General features: G+C 40.4%; 1 protein-coding gene across 4 annotated transcripts in view; it reads left to right on the top strand.

The window, feature by feature from the left end:
• Window positions 1-23,060, top strand: part of LOC139765716 (probable phosphorylase b kinase regulatory subunit beta) — a 217,915-nt gene that overhangs the window by 43,979 nt on the left and 150,876 nt on the right. For all 4 annotated transcript variants that reach the window (XM_071693507.1, XM_071693508.1, XM_071693511.1 and 1 more), the window contains exons 7-10: window positions 4,428-4,514; window positions 18,988-19,098; window positions 19,458-19,596; window positions 22,359-22,432. In XM_071693507.1, coding sequence (XP_071549608.1) covers window positions 4,428-4,514; window positions 18,988-19,098; window positions 19,458-19,596; window positions 22,359-22,432 — 411 coding nt within the window. The remainder of the gene's footprint in view (window positions 1-4,427; window positions 4,515-18,987; window positions 19,099-19,457; window positions 19,597-22,358; window positions 22,433-23,060) is intronic.

Here is a 23,060-nt window from a genome sequence, read left to right as displayed (position 1 = left end):
AGTGGTTCGAACAATGTTATAAGGGTATGAGGCATAGGCAATAGATTGAGTTGTGCAGAGGAGGGTGGATGTGTTGGAAATGAGATGTTTGAGGACAATATGTGGTGTGAGGTGGTTTGATCGAGTAAGCAATGAAAGGGTAAGAGAGATGTATGATCATAGAAAGAGTGTGGTTGAGAGAGCAGAAGAGGGTGTATTGAAATGGTTTGGCCACATGGAGAGAATGAGTGAGGAAAGATTGACCAAGAGGATATATGTGTCAGAGGTGGAGGGACCGAGGAGAAGTGGGAGACCAAATTGGAGGTGGAAGGATGGAGTGAAAAAGATGAGTGAGGAAAGATTGACAAAGAGGATATATGTGTCATAGGTGGAGGGAACAAGAAGTGGGAGACCAAATTGGAGGTGGAAGGATGGAGTGAATAGGATTTTGAGCGATCGGGGCTTGAACATACAGGAGGGTGAAAGGCGCACAAGGAATAGAGTGAATTGGAACAATGTGGTATACCGGGGTTTGACATGCTGTCAGTGAATTAAACTAGGGCACGTGAAGCATCTGGGGTAAACCATGGAAAGTTTTGTGGGGCCTGGATGTGGAAAGGGAGCTGTGGTTTCGGTGCATTACATATGACAGTTAGAGACTGAGTGTGAATGAATGTGGCCTTTTGTCCTTTCCTAGCGCTACCTCGCGGGGGAGGGGGGATGCTATTTCATGTGTGTCGGGGTGGTGATGGGAATGAATAAAGGCAGTGAATATGAATTATGTACATGTGTATATATGTATATGTCTGTGTATGTGTATATATGTATACGTTAAAATGTATTGGTATGTATATGTGCATGTGTGGACGTGTATGTATATACATGTGTATGTGAGTGGGTTGGGCCATTCTTTCGTCTGTTTCCTTGTGCTACCTCACTAACGTGGGAGACAGCGACAAAGCATAATGAATAAATAAATAATAAAATGTATAATTATGTATTTGTGTGTGTGTGTGGACGTATATATACATGTATGTATATACATGTGTATGTGAGTGGGTTGGGCCATTCTTTCGTCTGTTTCCTTGTGATACCTTGCTAATGCAGGAGACAGCAACAAAGTATAATAGATATACATAAATGATTAAAAGAATTCATTGTGCAGTGTGTATATTATAGTATTTTATATATTCTGATACATGTATACTGTAGTTTTTCATCGTTATGATGTTCATTACTATCTTATTGATCATGAAACCCCTTAATCTCCATTATGTACATTATTTGTTACACATTTTTTATTTACATGACCATTTTCAAGAATGTAACTGTTGCATAAATCAAGAGGTATCAATTCCTCTGTAGTTTGAATGCTCACATTTGTCCCCCTTACCTTTGTACATTGGCGTTATACATGCATTTTGCTAGTCGTCAGACATATTGCTGTGATCCATACGTACATCCAAAATCCTAACTAACCCCGCAGTAACACAGTCACCCACTTTAGAAATTCAACTACAAAACCATCCACTCTAACCATCCTGACAAATTCATCTTATGAAAGGCTTTCACACCCTCTTTTCCCTTCACAAACCACTTGCCTGGACTCTTTTGCTTTGTTTGCCTCCCAAACCAAACACTCTACATCTGCCAACCTATCATCAAACATGCTTAGCAGTCCTTCAAAACACTCACTCCATCTCCCCTTTCACTTCATTCTTGCCTATTACCATTTTTCCATTTGCCCCCTTCTCTGATATTCTCATTCCCATTCTCTTATGTTTCTCATACTATTAACCTCCTTTCAAAACAAATGGTGATGCTCACTCACCTCAACTAATGTTCATTTGCCATATTTTTCAGCTCTTGCACCCTTCTCTTGACCTGCTGCTTTCTCCTGTACATTTCCCAATTACATGCTCTCCCTCCTGGCCAATTCTGCCTATACACCGGTTCTTCTTTCTTTCACTAGCAACTTTGCTTCATCATCCCACCACTCACTATCCTCTCTCACCTGGCCACCTCCCACTTTCCACGTGCATCACACTTCTCATGCACATACCAGCACTGCTTTTCTAAATATCTCCTATTCCATACCCACTCCATTAGCTTCGTTTACTCCCACTTTTTGCCCTCTGCATTCAGTATCTTCTGGTATTCCTTCAAACAAGTTTCTTTTTCAAGCTCACTCACTTTTACCATCCTCTTCTCTCTCAAGTTATTTCTAAAGATCAAACAAAATTTCAGTAAAACTTTATAAGGATTACCTTCTGTACCTAAAAAACTGGGTTTTGAAAAATGTATAGTTTTACATACCTGCCAAGGTATGTAAAACTATGTGCAGTCATTGTAAATGTTATTTTGTTATTCAAGACTGCATACATTGTGTTTTCTTCTTCTGTAATGATTTACTAACACATTAGATATATCAGATCTGTTTGTACACTTGATGCTGATATAAATGAGTGTAATGTCTTTTTGAGCATTCTTTTTAATGACAATGCACTTCATATTCCACATGCGATAATGCTGAGCATTATTGTGTCATTTCTGACTGGAGACACACTCATAATTTTCATATTCTTTAATATATCAGTAACATATTACATATATAATCTGTTTATACACTAGATACTGAGATGATAAATTTAATGAATTTCTGTGCATTTTATAAGACAGAGTACTTCATCCCTCCACAGTTACTTCACATTTTATGCTGTCTTAAAATATCACTCCCTTGATCCATTGGCCAGTAAACATCCATCATCCCAAAAGATTGCCATTTGCAATTTACATGAACAGGCAGTCACAGCTTGGAAGATGATTCAGACTTCTACTGATTAGAAGTGTGAAATGCAATGACATAAAGCATGCACAGATCAGAGTGAGTCTCAGCAGGGACCAGTGCATCCAACCCCAAGAGTTGAACTCAGGTTTAATGCAGCTTTTGGTTTATGTTCCTGTTCTTAGAAGTAATCCTAACACTTGAATTATTGTTTAGAATATTTGACCCATATGACTTTGGTAATTGGAAAGTCTTTGGCTTAGATACCTTCCTCCTAACCTACCTGCAGAAGCTTTTGAACACTTTGTTTTCCAAAAATGTTTTGTATTATTGTCTTGTATATGAGCATGAGGAGCACAACTCTGTTATTTATTGGTGCTGATGATTGTTCATGCAGGATTTAGGATATATAACCACGGGTCTTTTCTTATGTTGTACAAACTCGAATTTCTATTTCTCAATATCAGGAAGATTTTACCCAGAGTGTAAGACATGTGCAATTAGGTAGAGAGGATTGTAATTGTTTCCAGAAGATGAGTCATTGGTAGGGGTGTGTGATGTCATTATGGCTGTTTAATTTGTTTATAGATGGAATGATGAGGGAGGTAAAGGCAAAAGTCATGAAGAGAGGGGTGAGTATGCAGTCTTTAAGGGTTGAGGGGGCCTGGGAAGTGAGTCAGTTATTTGTGGTTGGCACACCCCTGGTTGCAGATTTGAGTAAGAAACTGCCAAGTTGGTGTCTAAGATCCGAAGGACAAAATAGTTGAGGTGAAAGTTTAAATGGAGAAGATTTGTAGGAAGTAAAGTGATCTAGATATAGAAGTGGATGTGACAACGTATGGAACTGTGGAAGTGGAAGAAATTCAGAGGGGGTGGGGGAGGAGGTTTTGAGAGCACTGAGGAATGCCTGGAAATGGGAGGTCAGTATGAGGGGGGGGAATGTTTGAAAGTATAGTAGTCCCAACAATATTGTATGGATGTGGGGCGTGGACTATAGACATGAATGTACAGAGGAGGGTGAATGTATTGGAAATTAAATATTTTGGGACAATATGTGGTGTGACATGGTTTGATCAAGTAAAAAAAGGGGAAGAGAGAGGTATAGTAGGAAGAAGAGTATGGTTGAGAGAGCTGAAGAGAGAGTGTTGAAATGGTTTGAACATGTGGAGAGAATGAGTTAGGAAAAGGTGACAAAGAGGAGATATGTGCCAGAAGTTGAGGGGATAAGGAAAAGAGGTAGACTGAGTTGGAGACAGTAGGATGGACTGAAAAATTATTTGAATTATTGGGCCCTGAACATGCAGGAGGGTGAAAGGTGTGCATTGGATAGAGTGGATTGGAGCTTTGTGGTATAGGGGAGGTGACTGCTGTCAGTGGATTAAACTAGGGCATGTGAAGCAGCCAGGGTAAACCAAGAAAAAGTTTGTTTGCTCCCATGGATCACACATGACAGTTAGGGATTGGATGTGAGCAAATGAGGCCTTTCTTTGTTAATCCTAGTATTACCTTGCAAATGAGGGAAATGACGAACAAGTATGAAAATAATCTTTGCTATTATTAAAAATGCTCAGTAGACTTTTAGATATCTTTGAAGCTTCGATTTTATGGATGATTGACTCGTATAAAACCATTGGCTAAACTTTATTTCTTTTCTTCATTACAGAATGTGGATGCAAGTCTTTTGTCTACCATATCATTTCCTGCCTTTGCTACTCATGACCAGATGTTGTACTCCAAAACTAGATCTCAGGTTAGAGTTCTTATGAGTAATGTGTATATTGTTTGTTATCCTTTTAGGGACATTTTCATGTTTATATTTTTTTAAGTGGAACCCTTATTTTGAATGTTTTCAGTTTCAAAAGAAAAGAGCAATGAAATTATATTGGATGTTTAGACAATATTTTCATGAATATCAACTTTCATTGATTGAAAGTTGTGTGCTCTACATAACAAATGAGATCCAAGGTAAGGATGGCTGGAAAAGAATTTGTTTAAGTCACAACGAATTTTAATGATTTGTTGCTTTAGATGAACTACATTTACCTTTTGCAGTTCACTAGAATTTATACTGTATCTTGCCTTTTCATTTTTATGACTGACATGTAAATCTTCGCACTTCATGATATTAAGATTTATTTGCCACCTATGAGCCCAGTCCAGTAGTTTGTTTATGTCTGTCTGAAGCTTCAGACATTCAATTTCAGTTGTAGATTTATTTCCCAACTTAGTGTTGTCTGCAAATTTTCATATCTTACAATTGGGAGGTGAGTTTGAATGGAGAAAAACTGGAGGAAGTGAAGTGTTTTAGATATCTGGGAGTGGATCTGGCAGCGGATGGAACCATGGAAGCAGAAGTGGATCATAGGGTGGGGGAGGGGGCGAAAATTCTGGGAGCCTTGAAGAATGTGTGAACATTATCTCGGAAAGCAAAAATGGGTATGTTTGAAGGAATAGTGGTTCCAACAATGTTGTATGGTTGCGAGGCGTGGGCTATGGATAGAGTTGTGCGCAGGAGGATGGATGTGCTGGAAATGAGATGTTTGAGGACAATGTGTGGTGTGAGGTGGTTTGATCGAGTAAGTAACGTAAGGGTAAGAGAGATCTTTTCTTTTCTTTCATACTATTCGCCATTTCCCGCATTAGCGAGGTAGCGTTAAGAACAGAGGACTGGACCTTTGAGGGAATATCCTCACCTGGCCCCCTTCTCTGTCCCTTCTTTTGGAAAATTAAAAAAAAACGAGAGGGGAGGATTTCCAGCCCCCCGCTCCCTTCCCTTTTAGTCGCCTTCTACGGCACGCAGGGAATACGCGGGATCACTCAAAATCTTTTTCACTCCATCTTTCCACCTCCAATTTGGTCTCCCACTTCTCCTCGTTCCCTCCACCTCCGACACATATATCCTCTTGGTCAATCTTTCCTCACTCATTCTCTCCATGTGCCCAAACCATTTCAAAACACCCTCTTCTGCTCTCAACCACGCTCTTTTTATTTCCACACATCTCTCTTACCCTTGCATTACTTACTCGACCAAACCACCTCACACCACACATTGTCCTCAAACATCTCATTTCCAGCACATCCACCCTCCTGCACACAACTCTATCCATAGCCCACGCCTCGCAACCATACAACATTGTTGGAACCACTATTCCTTCAAACATACCCATTTTTGCTTTCCGAGATAATGTTCTCGACTTCCACACATTCTTCAAGGCTCCCAGGATTTTCGCCCCCTCCCCCACCCTATGATTCACTTCTGCTTCTATGGTTCCATCCGCTGCCAGATCCACTCCCAGATATCTAAAACACTTTACTTCCTCCAGTTTTTCTCCATTCAAACTTACCTCCCAATTGACTTGACCCTCAACCTTGCTCTTATTCACATTTACTCTTAACTTTCTTCTTTCACACACTTTACCAAACTCAGTCACCAGCTTCTGCAGTTTCTCACATGAATCAGCCACCAGCGCTGTATCATCAGCGAACAACAACTGACTCACTTCCGAAGCTCTCTCATCCACAACAGACTTCATTCTTGCCCCTCTTTCCAAAACTCTTGCATTCACCTCCCTAACAACCCCATCCATAAACAAATTGAACAACCATGGAGACATCACACACCCCTGCCACAAACCTACATTCACTGAGAACCAATCACTTTCCTCTCTTCCTACACGTACACATGCCTTACATCCTCGATAAAAACTTTTCACTGCTTCTAACAACTTGCCACCCACACCATATATTCTTAATACCTTCCACAGAGCATCTCTATCAACTCTATCATATGCCTTCTCCAGATCCATAAATGCTACATACAAATCCATTTGCTTTTCTAAGTATTTCTCACATACATTCTTCAAAGCAAACACCTGATCCACACATCCTCTACCACTTCTGAAACCACACTGCTCTTCCCCAATCTGATGCTCTGTACATGCCTTCACCCTCTCAATCAAAACCCTCCCATATAATTTACCAGGAATACTCAACAAACTTATACCTCTGTAATTTGAGCACTCACTCTTATCCCCTTTGCCTTTGTACAATGGCACTATGCAAGCATTCCGCCAATCCTCAGGCACCTCACCATGAGTCATGCATACATTAAATAACCTTACCAACCAGTCAACAATACAGTCACCTCCTTTTTTAATAAATTCCACTGCAATACCATCCAAACCTGCTGCCTTGCCAGCTTTCATCTTCCGCAAAGCTTTTACTACCTCTTCTCTGTTTACCAAATCATTTTCCCCAACCCTCTCACTTTGCACACCACCTCGACCAAGACAACCTATATCTGCCACTCTATCATCAAACACATTCAACAAACCTTCAACATACTCACTCCATCTCCTTCTCACATCACCACTACTTGTTATCACCTCCCTATTAGCGCCCTTCACTGAAGTTCCCATTTGCTCCCTTGTCTTACGCACTTTATTTACCTCCTTTCAGAACATCTTTTTATTCTCCCTAAAATTTAACGATACTCTCTCACCCCAACTCTCATTTGCCCTTTTTTTCACCTCTTGCACCTTTCTCTTGACCTCCTGTCTCTTTCTTTTATACATCTCCCACTCAATTGCATTTTTTTCCTGCAAAAATCGTCCAAATGCCTCTCTCTTCTCTTTCACTAATAATCTTACTTCTTCATCCCACCACTCACTACCCTTTCTAATCAACCCACCTCCCACGCTTCTCATGCCACAAGCATCTTTTGCGCAATCCATCACTGATTCCCCAAATACATCCCATTCCTCCCCCACTCCCCTTACTTCCATTGTTCTCACCTTTTTCCATTCTGTACTCAGTCTCTCCTGGTACTTCCTCACACAAGTCTCCTTCCCAAGCTCACTTACTCTCACCACCCTCTTCACCCCAACATTCACTCTTCTTTTCTGAAAACCCATACAAATCTTCACCTTATCCTCCACAAGATAATGATCAGACATCCCTCCAGTTGCACCTCTCAGCACATTTACATCCAAAAGTCTCTCTTTCGCTCGCCTGTCAATTAACATCCCAGAGATGATATACACACATATACATACACATACACAGACATATACATATATACACATGTACATATTCATATATATATATATGAATATGATATATATATTCATTTATTTATTTATTTATTATACTTAATCACCGTCTCCCATGTTAGCGAGGTAGCGCAAGGAAACAGATGAAAGAATGGCCCAACCCACCCACATACACATGTATATACATAAATGCCCACACACGCACGTGTACATACCTATACATTCCAACATATACATACATATATATACACAGACATATACATATATACTTTTCTTTCTTTCATACTATTTGCCATTTCCCGCATCAGCGAGGTAGCATTAAGAACAGAGGACTGGGCCTTTGAGGGAATATCCTCACCTGGCCCCCTTCTCTGTTCCTTCTTTTGGAAAATTTAAAAAAAAAAAATGAGAAGGGAGGATTTCCAGCCCCCCGCTCCCTTCCCTTTTAGTCGCCTTCTACGACATGCAGGGAATACATGGGAAGTATCATGAAAAAATACCCTGGAATAAATGAGAAAGATAAAAAGCCCACAAAAGATAAACCATTTATTCCTCAAAGACTGAGCTCCCATTATCATTCCCAATTTATGCTCCACCCGCTAATACCTCTGTTTGAATTGGGTAGCTTTTTCATGGTGGTCCCAAACCACACTTGATTAAAGTAGTAGTATAATTGTGAGTGACATGTGGCTATTGATTTTAGATTTCTAAATCTCCAGAAATCCATGCAACATCTTCAATGCTTTAAAAAGGGAATAATTCTTCTTACAGTGAAGTAAAAAGTGTTACTGTAAAGGCATTCCTGTTGACACCAAGGCTACTTTGCTTTTATACACATGCACATATTCATACGTGCTGCCTTCATCCTTTCCCGTCGCCATACCCCCCACGCATGTGTGCGAGGTAGCGCTAGGAAAAGACAACAAAGGCCACATTTGTTCACACTCTGACTCTAGATGTCATGTGTAATGCACTGAAACCACAGCTCCCTTTCCACATCCAAGCCCTACAAAACTTTCCATGGTTCACCCCAGACATTTCACATGCTCTGGTTCAATCTATTGACAGCATGTTGACCACGATATACCATATTGTTCCAATTCACTCTATTCCTTGCATGTCTTTCACCTTCATGTATGTTCAAGTGCCGATTGCTCAAAATCTTTTTCACTCCATCCTTCCACCTCCAATTTGGTCTCCCACTTCTCCTTGTTCCCCTGTACCTCTGACACATATATCCTCTTTGTCAGTCTTTCCTTACTCATTCTTTCCATGTGACCAAACCATTTCAACACACCCTCTTCTGCTCTCTCAACCACACTCTTTTTATTATCACACATCTCTCTTACCCTTTCATTACTTACTCAATCAAACCACCTCACACCACATATTGTCCTCAGACATCTGATTTCCAACACATCCACCCTCCTCCGCACAACCCTATCTATAGCCCACGCCTCGCAACCAGATAACATTGTTGGAACCATTATTCCTTCAAACATACCCATTTTTGCTTTCCGAGATAATGTTCTTTACTTCCACACATTTTTCAATGCTTCCAGAACCTTCGCCCCTCCCCCATGCTGTGACTCACTTCTGCTTCCATGGTTCCATCCACTGCCAAATCCACTCTCAGATATCTAACACACTTCACTTCCTCCAGTTTTTCTCCATTCAAACTTACCTCCCAATTAACTTGCCCCTCAACCCTACTGAATGCAATATCTTTGCTCTTATTCACATTGACTCTCAGCTTTCTTCTTTCACACACTACCAAACTCAGTCACCAACTTCTGCAGTTTCTCACTCAATCAGCCACCAGCACTGTATCATGAGCGAACAACATCTGATTCATTTCCCAAGCCCTCTCATTCACAACAGACTGCATACTTGCTGCTCTCTCCAGTACTCTTGCATTCTCCTCCCTGACCACCCCTTCCATAAACACATTAAACAACTATGGAGATCATGCACCCCTGCTGCAAACCGACATTCGCTGGGAACCAATCACTTTCCTCTCTTCCTACTCGTACACATGCCTTACATACTTTGTAAAAACTTTTCACTGCTTCTAGCAACTTACCTCCCACACCATATGCTCTGAAAACTTTCCACAAAGCATTTCTATCCACCCCATCATATGCCTTCTCCAGATCCATAAATGCTACATACAAATCTGTTTGTTTTTCTAAGTATTTTTCTCATACATTCTTCAAAGCAAACACCTGAGCCTCACATCCTCTACCACTTCTGAAACCACACTGCTCTTCCCCAATAATGATGCTCTGTACATGCCTTCCCTCTCAATCACTACCCTCCCACATAATTTCCCAGGAATACATATATATATATATTTGTATGATTGGATGAGCCATTCTTTCGTCTGTTCCCTGGCGCTACCTTGCTGACACAGGAAACAGCAATTATGCATGATAAATAAATGAATGATGTATATATATTATTTATATTTATTTATTTTGCTTTGTTGCTGTCTCCCACGTAAGCGAGGTAGCACAAGGAAACAGACAAAAGAATGGCCCAACCCACCCACATACACATTTATATACATACATGTCCACACACGCAAATATACATACCTATACATCTCAACGTATACATATATATCCACACACAGCCATATACATATATACACATGTACATAATTTATACTGTCTGGCTTTATTCATTCCCATTGCCACCTCGCTACTCATGAAATAACCCCCCCCCTCCCCCCTCATGTACGCGAGGTAGCACTAGGAAGACAACAAAGGCCCCATTCGTTCACACTCAGTCTATAGTTGTCATGTAATAATGCACCGAAACCACAGCTCCCTTTCCACATCCAGGCCCCACAGAACTTTCCATGGTTTACCCCAGATGCTTCACATGCCCTGGTTCAATCCATTGACAGCACGTCAACCCCAGTATACCACATCGTTCCAATTCACTCTATTCCTCACGCACCTTTCACCCTCCTGCAGGTTCAGGCCCAGATCACTCAAAATCTTTTTCACTCCATCTTTCCACCTCCAATTCGGTCTCCCATTTCTCCTCGTTCCCTCCACCTCTGACACATATATCCTCTTGGTCAATCTTTCCTCACTCATTCTCTCCATGTGACCAAACCATTTCAAAACACCCTCTTCTGCTCTCTCAACCACACTCTTTTTATTACCACACATCTCTTTTACCCTATTATTACTCACTCGATCAAACCCCCTCACAACACATATTGTCCTCAAACATCTCATTTCCAGCACATCCACCCTCCTACGCACAACTCTATCCATAGCCCACGCCTCGCAACCATACAACATTGTTGGAACCACTATTCCTTCAAACATACCCATTTTTGCTTTCCGAGATAACATTCTCAACTTCCACACATTCTTCAAGGCTCCCAGAATTTTCGCCCCCTCCCCCACCCTATGATTCACTTCCGCTTCCATGGTTCCATCCGCTGCCAAATCCACTCCCAGATATCTAAAACACTTCACTTCCTCCAGTTTTTCTCCATTCAAACTTACCTCCCAATTGACTTGACCCTCAACCCTACTGTACCTAATAACCTTGCTCTTATTCACATTTACTCTCAACTTTCTTCTTTCACACACTTTACCAAATTCAGTCACCAGCTTCTGCAGGTTCTCACCTAAATCAGCCACCAGCGCTGTATCATCAGCGAACAACAACTGACTTACTTCCCAAGCTCTCTCATCCACAACAGACTGCATACTTGCCCCTCTTTCTAAAACGCTTGCATTCACCTCTCTAACAACCCTATCCATAAACAAATTAAACAACCATGGAGACATCACACACCCCTGCCGCAAACCTACATTCACTGAGAACCAATCACTTTCCTCTCTTCCTACACGTACACATGCCGTACATCCTCGATAAAAACTTTTCACTGCTTCTAACAACTTGCCTCCCACACCATATATTCTTAATACCTTCCACAGAGCATCTCTATCAACTCTATCATATGCCTTCTCCAGATCCATAAATGCTACATACAAATCCATTTGTTTTTCTAAGTATTTCTCACATACATTCTTCAAAGCAAACATCTGATCCACACATCCTCTACCACTTTTGAAACCACACTGCTCTTCCCCAATCTGATGCTCTGTACATGCCTTCGCCCTCTTAATCAATACCCTCCCATATAATTTCCCAGGAATACTCAACAAACTTATACCTCTGTAATTTGAGCACTCACCTTTGTCCCTTTTGCCTTTGTACAATGGCACTATGCAAGCATTCCGCCAATCCTCAGGCACCTCACCATGAGTCATACATACATTAGATAACCTAACCAACCAGTCAACAATACAGTCACCCCCTTTTTTAATAAATTCCACTGCAATACTATCCAAACCCACTGCCTTGCCAGCTTTCATCTTCCGCAAAGCTTTTACTACCTCTTCTCTGTTTACCAAATCATCCTCCCTAACCCTCTCACTATGCATACCACCTTAACCAAAACACCCTATATCTGCCACTCTGTCATCAAATACATTCAACAGACCTTCAAAATACTCACTTCATCTCCTTCTCACATCAACACTACTTGTTATCACCTCCCCATTAGCCCCCTTCACTGAAGTTCCCATTTGTTCCCTTGTCTTACGCACTTTATTTACCTCCTTCCAAAACATCTTTTTATTCTCCCTAAAATTTAATGATACTCTCTCACCCCAACTCTCATTTGCCCTCTTTTTCACCTCTTGCACCTTTCCCTTGACCTCCTGCCTCTTTCTTTTATACATCTCCCAGTCATTTGCATTATTTCCCTGCAAAAATCGTCCAAATGCCTCTCTCTTCTCTTTCACTAATAATCTTACTTCTTCATCCCACCACCCACTACCCTTTCTAATCTGCCCGTTATTATTTTGTTATACATAATTGCTGTTTTCCACATCAGAGAGGTAGTGACATTAAACAGACGAAGAATGGTCCCTCCACTCATATACATATATATATATATATATATATATATATATATATATATATATATATATATATATATATATATATATATATACGCATATATACGCACATATACATATATATACATATCAACATATACATACTCCTATGCAGACATTACATATATACACATGTACATATTCATACTTGCTTGCCTTCGTCCATTTCTGTCGCTGTCCCGCCCCACAGGAAAACAGCATTGCTGTCCCCTGCTTCAATGGGGTAGTGCCAGGAATACAGACATAAAGGCCACATTCATTCACACTTAGTCTCTAGCTGTCATGTGTAATGCACCGAAACCATAGCTCCCTATCCACATCCAGGCCCCACAGACCTTTCTGTGGTTTATCCCAGATGCTTCACATGCCCTAGTTCAGTCCTTTAACAGCACAACTAACCCCCAGTATACCACATTGTTCCAAGTCACTCTGTTCCTTGCACACCTCTTACCCCCCCCCCCCTGTATGTTCTGGCCTTGTTTATGTATATATTTGTGTATATGAGTGGATGGGCCATTCTTTGTCTCTCTCTTTGCACTACCTTGATGATGTGGGAAACAGTGATTACGGTAGGATAAAGAAGTAAGGTTGTTGGTAAAAGAGAAGAGAGAGGCGTCTGGACAATATTTGCAGGGAAGTAGTGCAGATGACTGAGAGATATATAAAAGAAAGTGGCAGAAGGTCAAGAGAAAGGTGCAACAGGTGAAAAAGAGGGCAATTGAGATTTGGGGTGAGAGAGTATCATTAGATTTTAGGGAGAATGAAAAGGTTCTTTTGGAAGGAAGTAAATAATGTGCATAAGACAAGAGAACAAATGGGAACATCAGTGAAGGGGGCAAATGGGGAGTTAATAACAAGTACTGATGAAGTGAGAAGGAAATGGAGTGAGTATTTTGAAGGTTTGTTGAATGTGTTTGATGATAGAGTGGCAGATATAGGTTGTTTTGAGGTGATGTGCAAAGTGAGAGGGCCAGGGAGAATGGTTTGGTAAACAGAGAAGAGGTAGTGAAAACTTTGCGGAAGATGAAAGCCAGCAAGGCGGTGGATTTGGATGTTATTGCAGTGGAATATATTAAAAAGGGTGTGACTCTTGTTGATTGGTTGGTAAGGATATTAATTGTATGTATGGATCATGGTGAAGTGCCTGAGGATTGGCAGAATGCATGCATGGTGCCAATATACAAAGGCAAAGGGGATAAAGGTGAGTGTTCAAATTACAGAGGCATAAGTTTGTTGAGTATTCTTGGGAAATTATATGAGAGGGTAGTGATTGAGAAGTTAAAGGCATGTACAGAATATCAGATTGGGAAGAGCAGTGTGGTTTCAGAAGTGGTAGAGGATGTTTGGATCAGATATTTGCTTTGAAGAATGTGTGAGAAATACTTAGAAAAACAAATGGATTTATATGTGGCATTCTTGGATCTGGAAAAGGCATATGATAGGGTTGATAGAGATGCTTTGTGGTAGGTTTTAAGAGTATATGGTGTGGGAGGTAAGTTGCTAAAAGCAGTGAAAAGTTTTTACCAAGGATGTAAGGTATGTGTACAAGTAGGAAGAGAGGAAAGTGATTTGCATTGGAAGAAGATTGTGTGCTACGCATTGGCACAAATGTTTCCTCCACTTTGAATGCTTTACTGAGGTGCTTCCAAGCAGTGCCCATATCGCTTTCATTTGTAATATTATGTCATGTTTACCTGTCAAGAGCAATGCATTGATCTTTGAAGTTTGCAAGTCTGAGATTTGGTAAATTTTTGCTTCTCATGTTCACCAGCATTACAGGCAATGTTGAAAGTCAACTCAAAAGTAATACACGGGTGATCACTTGTATCAGACTTTTCTTTGACTTCAGCAGTTGTACTTCCAACTGAATCCATTTTTGTTGTGCATAAGTTCATCAGCTAATTGTATTAGGGCACTATCAAGCAGATTTAGTTAAAGCCCATCCCCCAAACTGCTGGAAATGGATTCTGCCTACTTAGATAATGGTTTTTAGATAATGGTGTATTAGAATCTCTTACTCTGATTGAATCATTTTCACTGCTAATTTTTGCTGTCTGATCATTTAATCTTTAACTCACCCCTAAGCCGAGGCCTTTAAACTAATCCTACATTATTTTCTTTCAAATCTTGTCTTTGATTTCTACAAAAATGATGTTGATTTTATCAACAGCAACTGCATTTTTCGGAACAGGATGTAGATAGGCTTTAACAAAGAACAAGGCACCACTGCCTACTTTATTTTCCCAATCACTGTTAAATATAAGTGTACCCAGATATAGCATAATTGGTGAGGAAATGTCTGTTTCTGATATCTACCTAAGTTTCTGAAATACCAGTTGTATCAATTTTTTTCTAGTATAGTTGTCTTTAACCCTGAAAATTTGTTGCGCACACTTATTTTGTGCTTTACCATAGAATCTTTTGACTGAGAAATATTTTTCATTGGTATATATATGTGTACCAGTGGCAGTGGGGAGCCTGCTTACATGAACAGAGTCCATAACCTCAGCTTGTACTGTCCCATCCTGTTCACTGCCTGCCCTGTTCCTGTCTTCCACCTAAGAATTGATATCATGCTGCTTTGTTCTGCCTGTTCCCTGACCTGTCTCATTCCCAAACGGTGGCACCCTTCCACCACTACTTGTGAAATGACTTTTGCTACCTGAGAATTGACACACTCCCAAAGTTAGTCACCAATCTTTGCAGTTTCTCAACCGAATCTGGTAACCAGTTTTGTATCATCAGCAAACATCAACTGCTGTCTCAGTGACATTCTTTTTATTACCACACATCTCTCTTACCCTTTCATTACTTTTTCAATCAAACCACCTCACACCACATATTGACCTCAAACATTTCATTTCTAACTCATCCACCTTCCTTTGCACAACTCTATCTATAGCCCAAGACACATCCATATGATATTGTTGCGATTACTATTCTTTCAGACATACCCATTTTGCCCTCCCAGATAACATTCTCTCTTTCCACACATTCTTCAGGGTTCCCAGAACCTTGGCCACCCTGCCATATGACTCACTTTCATTTCCGTGGTTCTCTTTGCTGCCATGTCCACTCCCAAATATCTAAAACACTTCACTTCCTCCGGTTTTTTTCCCATTCGAACTACAGCCTAGGAAATGTGTCCCTCAACTCTACTGAACCTAATAACCTTGCTTTTATTGGTATTCACTCTCAACTTTCTCCTTTCACATGCTTCCAAACTCAGTCACCAGCTTCTTCAGTTTCTCATTGAAATCAGCCACCAGTGCTGTATCATCAGCAAACAACAACAGACTCCTTTCCCAGGCCCTTTCATCCTCCACAGAGAGCATACTACCCTGTCTCTCTTGCATTTCCCTCCCTCACCACCCTATCCATTAAGAAAACTAAACAATCATGGTGACATTACACACCCCTGCCACAGATCAACCTTCTCTTGGAGCCATTAACACTCCCCTCTTCCTATTCATACAAATTCCTCACATCATTGATAAGAACTTTTCATTGCTTTTTGCTAATTTCATCTCACACTCTATATTCTTAAAACCCTCTACAAAGCATCTCTATCAACCCTGTCATATGCCTTCTCCAGATCCATTATGCCACATACATATCCATCTGTTTTTTAAGTATTTCTCACACATTCCTTAAAACAATCATCTTATCCACACATTCTCTACCACTTATGAAACCTTACTGCTCCTCCTTAGGCTGATGCTGTGTACATGCCCTCATCTTCTCAATCAATACTTTCCCTTACAACTTATCAGGTATACTCAACAAACTTATACATCTGTAGTTTGAACACTTACCTTTATCCTCCTTGCCTTTATAAAGTGACACTACATATGCATTCTGCCAATTCTCAAACACTTCATCATGATCCATACATTCATTGAATATCCATGCCAACCAATCAACAACACAGTCACCCTCTTTCTTGATAAATTCAACTGAAGTACCATTAACGCCTGCCACCTTACCACATTTCATATTATGCAAGTCTCTCACCACCTCTTGTCTCTTTACCAAATCTCTCTCCATGACTCTCTCACTTTGCATGTCATCTTGACCCAAACACACCTTATATCTGCTGCACTATCATTAAACACATTTAACAGTCCTTCAAAAACTCACTTCATCAATACCTGTTATCACTTCCCCTATTTCCCCCTTCGTCTATGTTCCCATTTGTTCTCTAGTCTCGCATATTATGTACCTCTTTCCAAAACGCATTTTTTATTCTCCCTAAAGTTTACTGATACTTGCTAACGTGTATCAGTTAATATGTAATCCAGTAATGCATGCTAATCACATATGTATATTGGTGTATATCCCTCTTTTTAAAACCAGGCGTTCCAATCACCAGTCCTTTCTCAGCACAACTCCACAAGCTGTTCACCATTTCCATTCGTAACACTGAATACCCCATGCCCTCCAGTTGTACGCTAAGCTGCCACATTACTTGCCTTCACATTGAAATCACCCATCATTGATACTCAGTCTTTTACATCAAAACTGCTGACACACCGACTCAGCTGCTCCCAAAACACTTACCTCTCATGGTATTTTTCTAATGGCAAGGTGCATATGCACTAACAATCACCCATCTCTCTTCAGCCACTTTGAATTTTACCTACATCAATCTAGAATTTACTTCCTTACACTCTTTCCCACACTCCTGCAACTCCTACTTCAAGAGTAGTGCTACTCCTTCCTTAGCTCTTGTCCTCTTCCCAGCCCCTGATTTTACTCTTTGACATTTTTAGACCATTCTTCCCCTTGACCCTCGAGCTTGTTTCACTCACAGCCAGAACATCCAGTTATCTTTTCTCAGACATATTACTTGTCTCTCCTTTCTTCTCATCTTCGTTACATCACACATATTTAGACACCCAACCCTGAACCTTTGAGGAGGATGAACAGTCTCTTCTTGGCTCCTTCTTCAGTTCCTTCTTGTAGAAATTGAAATACAAGAATGGGGGGTTTCCAGCCTCCTGCTCCCACCCCCTTTTGTTGCCTTTCATGACACACACGGAATATGGGGAAAGAATTCCTTCTCCAATACCCCATTGATATTTATATTGTTTATTATACTTGATTGTCATTTCCTATATCAGCGAGGTGGTGCCAGGAAACGTATGAAGAATGACCCATCCACTCGTATACACATATATATACACATAAACACCCTTACAGGTATATATACATACACACATGTACACATATCAACATATACACATATCTATACATATGCACACACAGACGCATACATATATACACATGTATATATTCATACTTGCCCACCTCCAATCCATTCCCAGTGTCACCCTGCCCCAAGGAAACAGCATTGGTGTCCCCCTCTTCAGCAAGGTAGTGCCAGGAAAACTGACAAAAAATGCCATTTTCAGTCTCACTCGCTATCTAGCTGTCATGTGTAATGCACTGAAACCACAATTCCCCATTCACATCCAAGCCCTACAGACCGTTCCATGATTTACCCCAGACGTTTTACATGCCCTGGTTCAGTCCATTGACAGCACTTCGACCCCGATATACCACATCATTCCTATTCACTCTATTCCTTGCATGCCTCTCACCCTCCTGCATGTTCAGGGCTCTGTCTTTCAAAATCTTTTTCACTCCATCCTTCCATCACCAATTTGGTCTCCTGCTTCTCCTTGTTCTCTCCACCTCTGACACATATATTCTCTCTGTCAATCTCTCCTCACTCATTCTCTCCATACATCCACATCATTTCAACACACCCTCTTCTGCTATCTCAACCACACTCTTTTTATTTCCACACATTTCTCATACCCTTTCATTGATTACTTGATCATACCGCCTCACACCACATATTGACCTTAAACATTTCATTTCCAACACATCCATCCTCCTCCGTACAACCTTACCCATAGCTCATGCCTCACAACCATACACTATTGTTGGGACTACTATTCCTTCAAACATACCCATTTTTGATATACATGTATAATTTGATAATTTAAAAAACAACATAGAATGTAGAGAAATATTTTGACAATTTTCTTTTTACTTAGGTTGAATTGCTATGTCAAATAATTTAGATTATTCTGGCCCTGTTTGTTATTGATATCTTGAATAATAGATACATGTACATTGAATGAAGTTGCATTTATTTACTTTTTTCTAGATTATCAGTTCCTTGGAAGGCAAATATGGCTTTAAGAGATTTCACCGAGATGGTTATGGAACAGTTTTGGAAGACAGCAGGAGGAGGTTTTATAACATTGCAGAAACTAAGGTGCAGCATTTGTACTTAATGATTTAATACTTAAAAATAATGTGGAATGTATGATATTGCTGACATTATATGTGAGTATGAAGACATATATATTTCCAATATGCTTTGATTATATTAGGAAAAATTATGCATATATGAATTGCATTAGGTAGGTGATTGTTATAAGATCAGTCAACCTGTAGCATATAATGTTTCTTCTGTAATTTTCATTCACTTTATGCAGTTATTTGTTGCCTGCAGTATTCTGTAAGCCATTTTATGGAACTAATTATTCGGTCAGTAGCTGCATTTAGATTTCATATTTTCCAGAGTACTGAAGTATCATTATTTACTCTGTATGTGTTTATTTTTTACCACAGGAATTTGAGAAGATAGAATGTCAGTGGCCCCTCTTCTACATTTACATGATCATCGAGGGTATGTTCAAGAATAATGAAGAACAAGTAAAAGAATACAAGGACAAACTGAAACCCTTAGTCAAGAGAGATAGATGGGGAGGTACTGTTCTTATTAGTCTTAATATCTAGTTGAAGCTAAAACTACTTTCATTGTTTCATATTTCATCATCTGCAACAGTCAGCATTTCATTCCTTTCCTTGTAGGTCCCTTACTAAACCATTTCTTTACCATATGTTCTCAGTTGTAAACTTCTAGAAACTGTTATCCAAATGGAAGCATCCTTAGCCAAGTAATAAGCATAAGTATTCCTTCCCAGTAAGAAAAAAGTGTGAGTTGTCAGCACTTGAAATATTTCTCATTTAACCAAACAATATTTTGATTTATTTTATTAGCTGCAGGAATGATGATATTTTTATTTCTTTCTTTCTTACACTTTGTCGCTGTCTCCCGCATTAGGAAGTTAGAGCATGGAAACAGACAAAATAATGGCCCAACCCACCCACATACACATGTACATACATACACGTCCACACATGCACATGTACATACCTATACATCTCAACATATACATATATACACATGTACATAATTCATACTGTCTGCCCTTATTCATTCCTGTCGCCACCGCACCACGTGAAATGACAACCCCCTTCCCTGCATGTACATGAGGTAGCACTAGGAAAAGACACAAAAGGTCACATTCGATCACACTCAGTCTCTAGCTGTCATGTATAATGCACCGAAACCACAGCTCCCTTTCCACATCCAGGCCCCACAAAACTTTCCATGGTTTACCCCAAACACTTCACATGCCCTGGCCCAATCCATTGACAGCACGTCGACCCCGGTATACCACATCGTTCCAATTCACTCTATTCCTTGCACTCCTTTCACCCTTCTGCATGTTCAGGCCCCGATCACTCAAAATCTTTTTCACTCCATCTTTCCACCTCCAGTTTGGTTTCCCACTTCTCCTCGTTCCCTTAACCTCTGACACATATATCCTCTTGGTCAATTTTTCCTCACTCATTCTCTCCATGTGACCAAACCATTTCGAAACACCCTCTTCTGCTCTCTCAACCACACTTTTTACCATCACACATCTCTGTTACCCTTTCATTACTTACTCGATCAAACCACCTCATGCCACATATTGTCCTCAAACATCTCATTTCCAGCACATCCACCCTCTCTGCACAACTCTATCCATAGCCCACGCCTCGCAACCATATAACATTGTTGGAACCACTATTCCTTCAAACATACCCATTTTTGCTTTCCAAGATAATATTCTCGACTTCCGCACATTTTTCAATGCTCCCAGAACTTTTGCCCCTTCCCCACCCTATGACTCACTTCCGCTTCCATGATTCCATCTTCTACCAGATCCACTCCCAGCTATCGAAAACACTTCACTTCCTCCAGTTTTTCTCCATTCAAACTTACCTCCCAGTTGACTTGTCCCTCAACCCTACTGTACCTAATGACCTTGCTCTTATTCACATTTACTCTCAGCTTTCTTCTTTCACACACTTTACCAAACTCAGTCACCAGCTTCTGCAGTTTCTTACCCGAATCAGCCACCAGCGCTGTATCATCAGCGAACAACAACTGACTCACTTCCCAAGCTCTCTCGTCCACAACAGACTGCATATTTGCCCCTCTTTTCAAAACTCTTGCATTCACCTCCCTAACAACCCCATCCATAAACAAATTAAACAACCATGAAGACATCACACACCCCTGCTGCAACCAACTTTCACTGAGAACCAATCACTTTCCTCTCTTCCTACCCGTACACATGCCTTACATCCTTGATAAAGAATTTTCACTGCTTCTAACAACTTACCTCCCACACCATATATTCTTACTACCTTGCACGCTTTTCACCCTCCTGTACGTTCAGGCTCCGATCGCTCAAAATCTTTTTCACTCCATCCTTCCACCTCCAATTTGGTCTCCCACTTCTTGTTCCCTCCACCTTTTATACATGTATCCTCTTAGTCAGTCTTTCCTCACTCATTCTCTCCATGTGACCAAACCATTTCAATACGCCATCTTGTGCTCTCTCAACCACACTCTTTTTATTACCACACATCTCTCTTACCCTTTCATTACTTGATCAAACCACCTTCACACCACATATTGTCCTCAAACATCTCTTTTCCAGCACATCCACCCTCCTCCACACAACCCTATGTATAGCCCATGCCTCACAACCATATAACATTGTTGGAACCACTATTCTTTCAAACATACCCATTTTTGCTCTCTAAGATAACGTTCTCGCCTTTCACACATTCTTCAACACTCCCAGAACCTTCGCCCCCTCCCCCACCGTGTGAGTCACCTCCACTTCCATGGTTCCATCCCCTGCTAGATCCACTCCCAGACATCTAAAACACTTCACTTCCTCCAGTTTTTCTCCATTCAAACTTACCTCCCAAATGACTTGTCCCTCAACACTGCTGAACCTAATAACCTTGCTTTTATTCACATTACTCTCAGTTTTCTTCTTTCACACACTTTACCAAACTCAGTTACCAACTTTTGCAGTTTCTCACCCGAATCAGCCACCAGCGCTGTATCAGCAAACAACAACTGACTCACTTCCCAAGCCCTCTCATCCCCAACAGAATGCATACTTGCCCCTCTCTCCAAAACTCTTGCATTTACCTCCTTAACAACCCCATCCATAACCAAGTTAAACAACCATAGAGACATCATGCACCCCTGCCGCAAACAGACATTTACTAGGAACCAGTCACTTTCCTCTCTTCCTGCTCATACACATGCCTTACATCCTGTGATTGATAAATCTTGATCATTAAGCAAATTAAAGTTTTGTACTTTTCTTACAGATCCAGTAATCCCAATGTACTACTACGTCCATAAAGACAGCGTTCATGATGAGAAGGCTGAACCTGGTTCTCAGGTGGGTTACAGTGAGCAGTAGTAAACGCCTGCTTGAAAAATCTTTCTCAAACTTCTAAACAGTGGTGAATGATTATTAAGACACTTTTTAGAGCTCCGTTTGTGGTATATATTTCTAAAATCTGTAAAAAGCCAAAATCTGAATGATGCTTAGTACTAGGGATTGTGATTTTTGTATATTCTACTTGTACTAAAATCACAGAAGCTAAAAGAAACTGCAGAAAGTTGAATATGAGTTGAAAGAAAATATGCAAGGATAACAGATGATGCTATTTAGATGTAAGACAGGAATTGATAAAAGAGAATGGAAAAAGAAAAAAGCATTGAGAACAAAGAGCAAATGAAATTGAAATGAAGATCACTTTTAAAAGAAACCATATATAAACATTTTGGAAGAAACCATATATAAACATTTTGGGATAAGAGACAAACAATACTACCCATGGATCTCCTGCCTGTGTTAGAGGTCAACTGAGAAGAATGGGAGCAGGGCTTTGGAAATCATCCTCCTCATATTGCTTTTCAAAAGTGGGAGTTGAAGGAGCTAAGAAAGAATGTTCCTTAGAGGCTTGGATATGGGTTCCTTTTGTTATCACACTAGGATGGGAAACGGCAAATAGGTGTAAAAG

This window comes from Panulirus ornatus, chromosome 55 (genome assembly GCF_036320965.1).
Source record: "Panulirus ornatus isolate Po-2019 chromosome 55, ASM3632096v1, whole genome shotgun sequence".
In the NCBI taxonomy this organism is placed as follows: domain Eukaryota; kingdom Metazoa; phylum Arthropoda; class Malacostraca; order Decapoda; family Palinuridae; genus Panulirus; species Panulirus ornatus.
The sequence above is the reverse complement of the archived record's forward strand: the minus strand, read 5'-3'. Positions and strand labels throughout refer to the sequence as shown.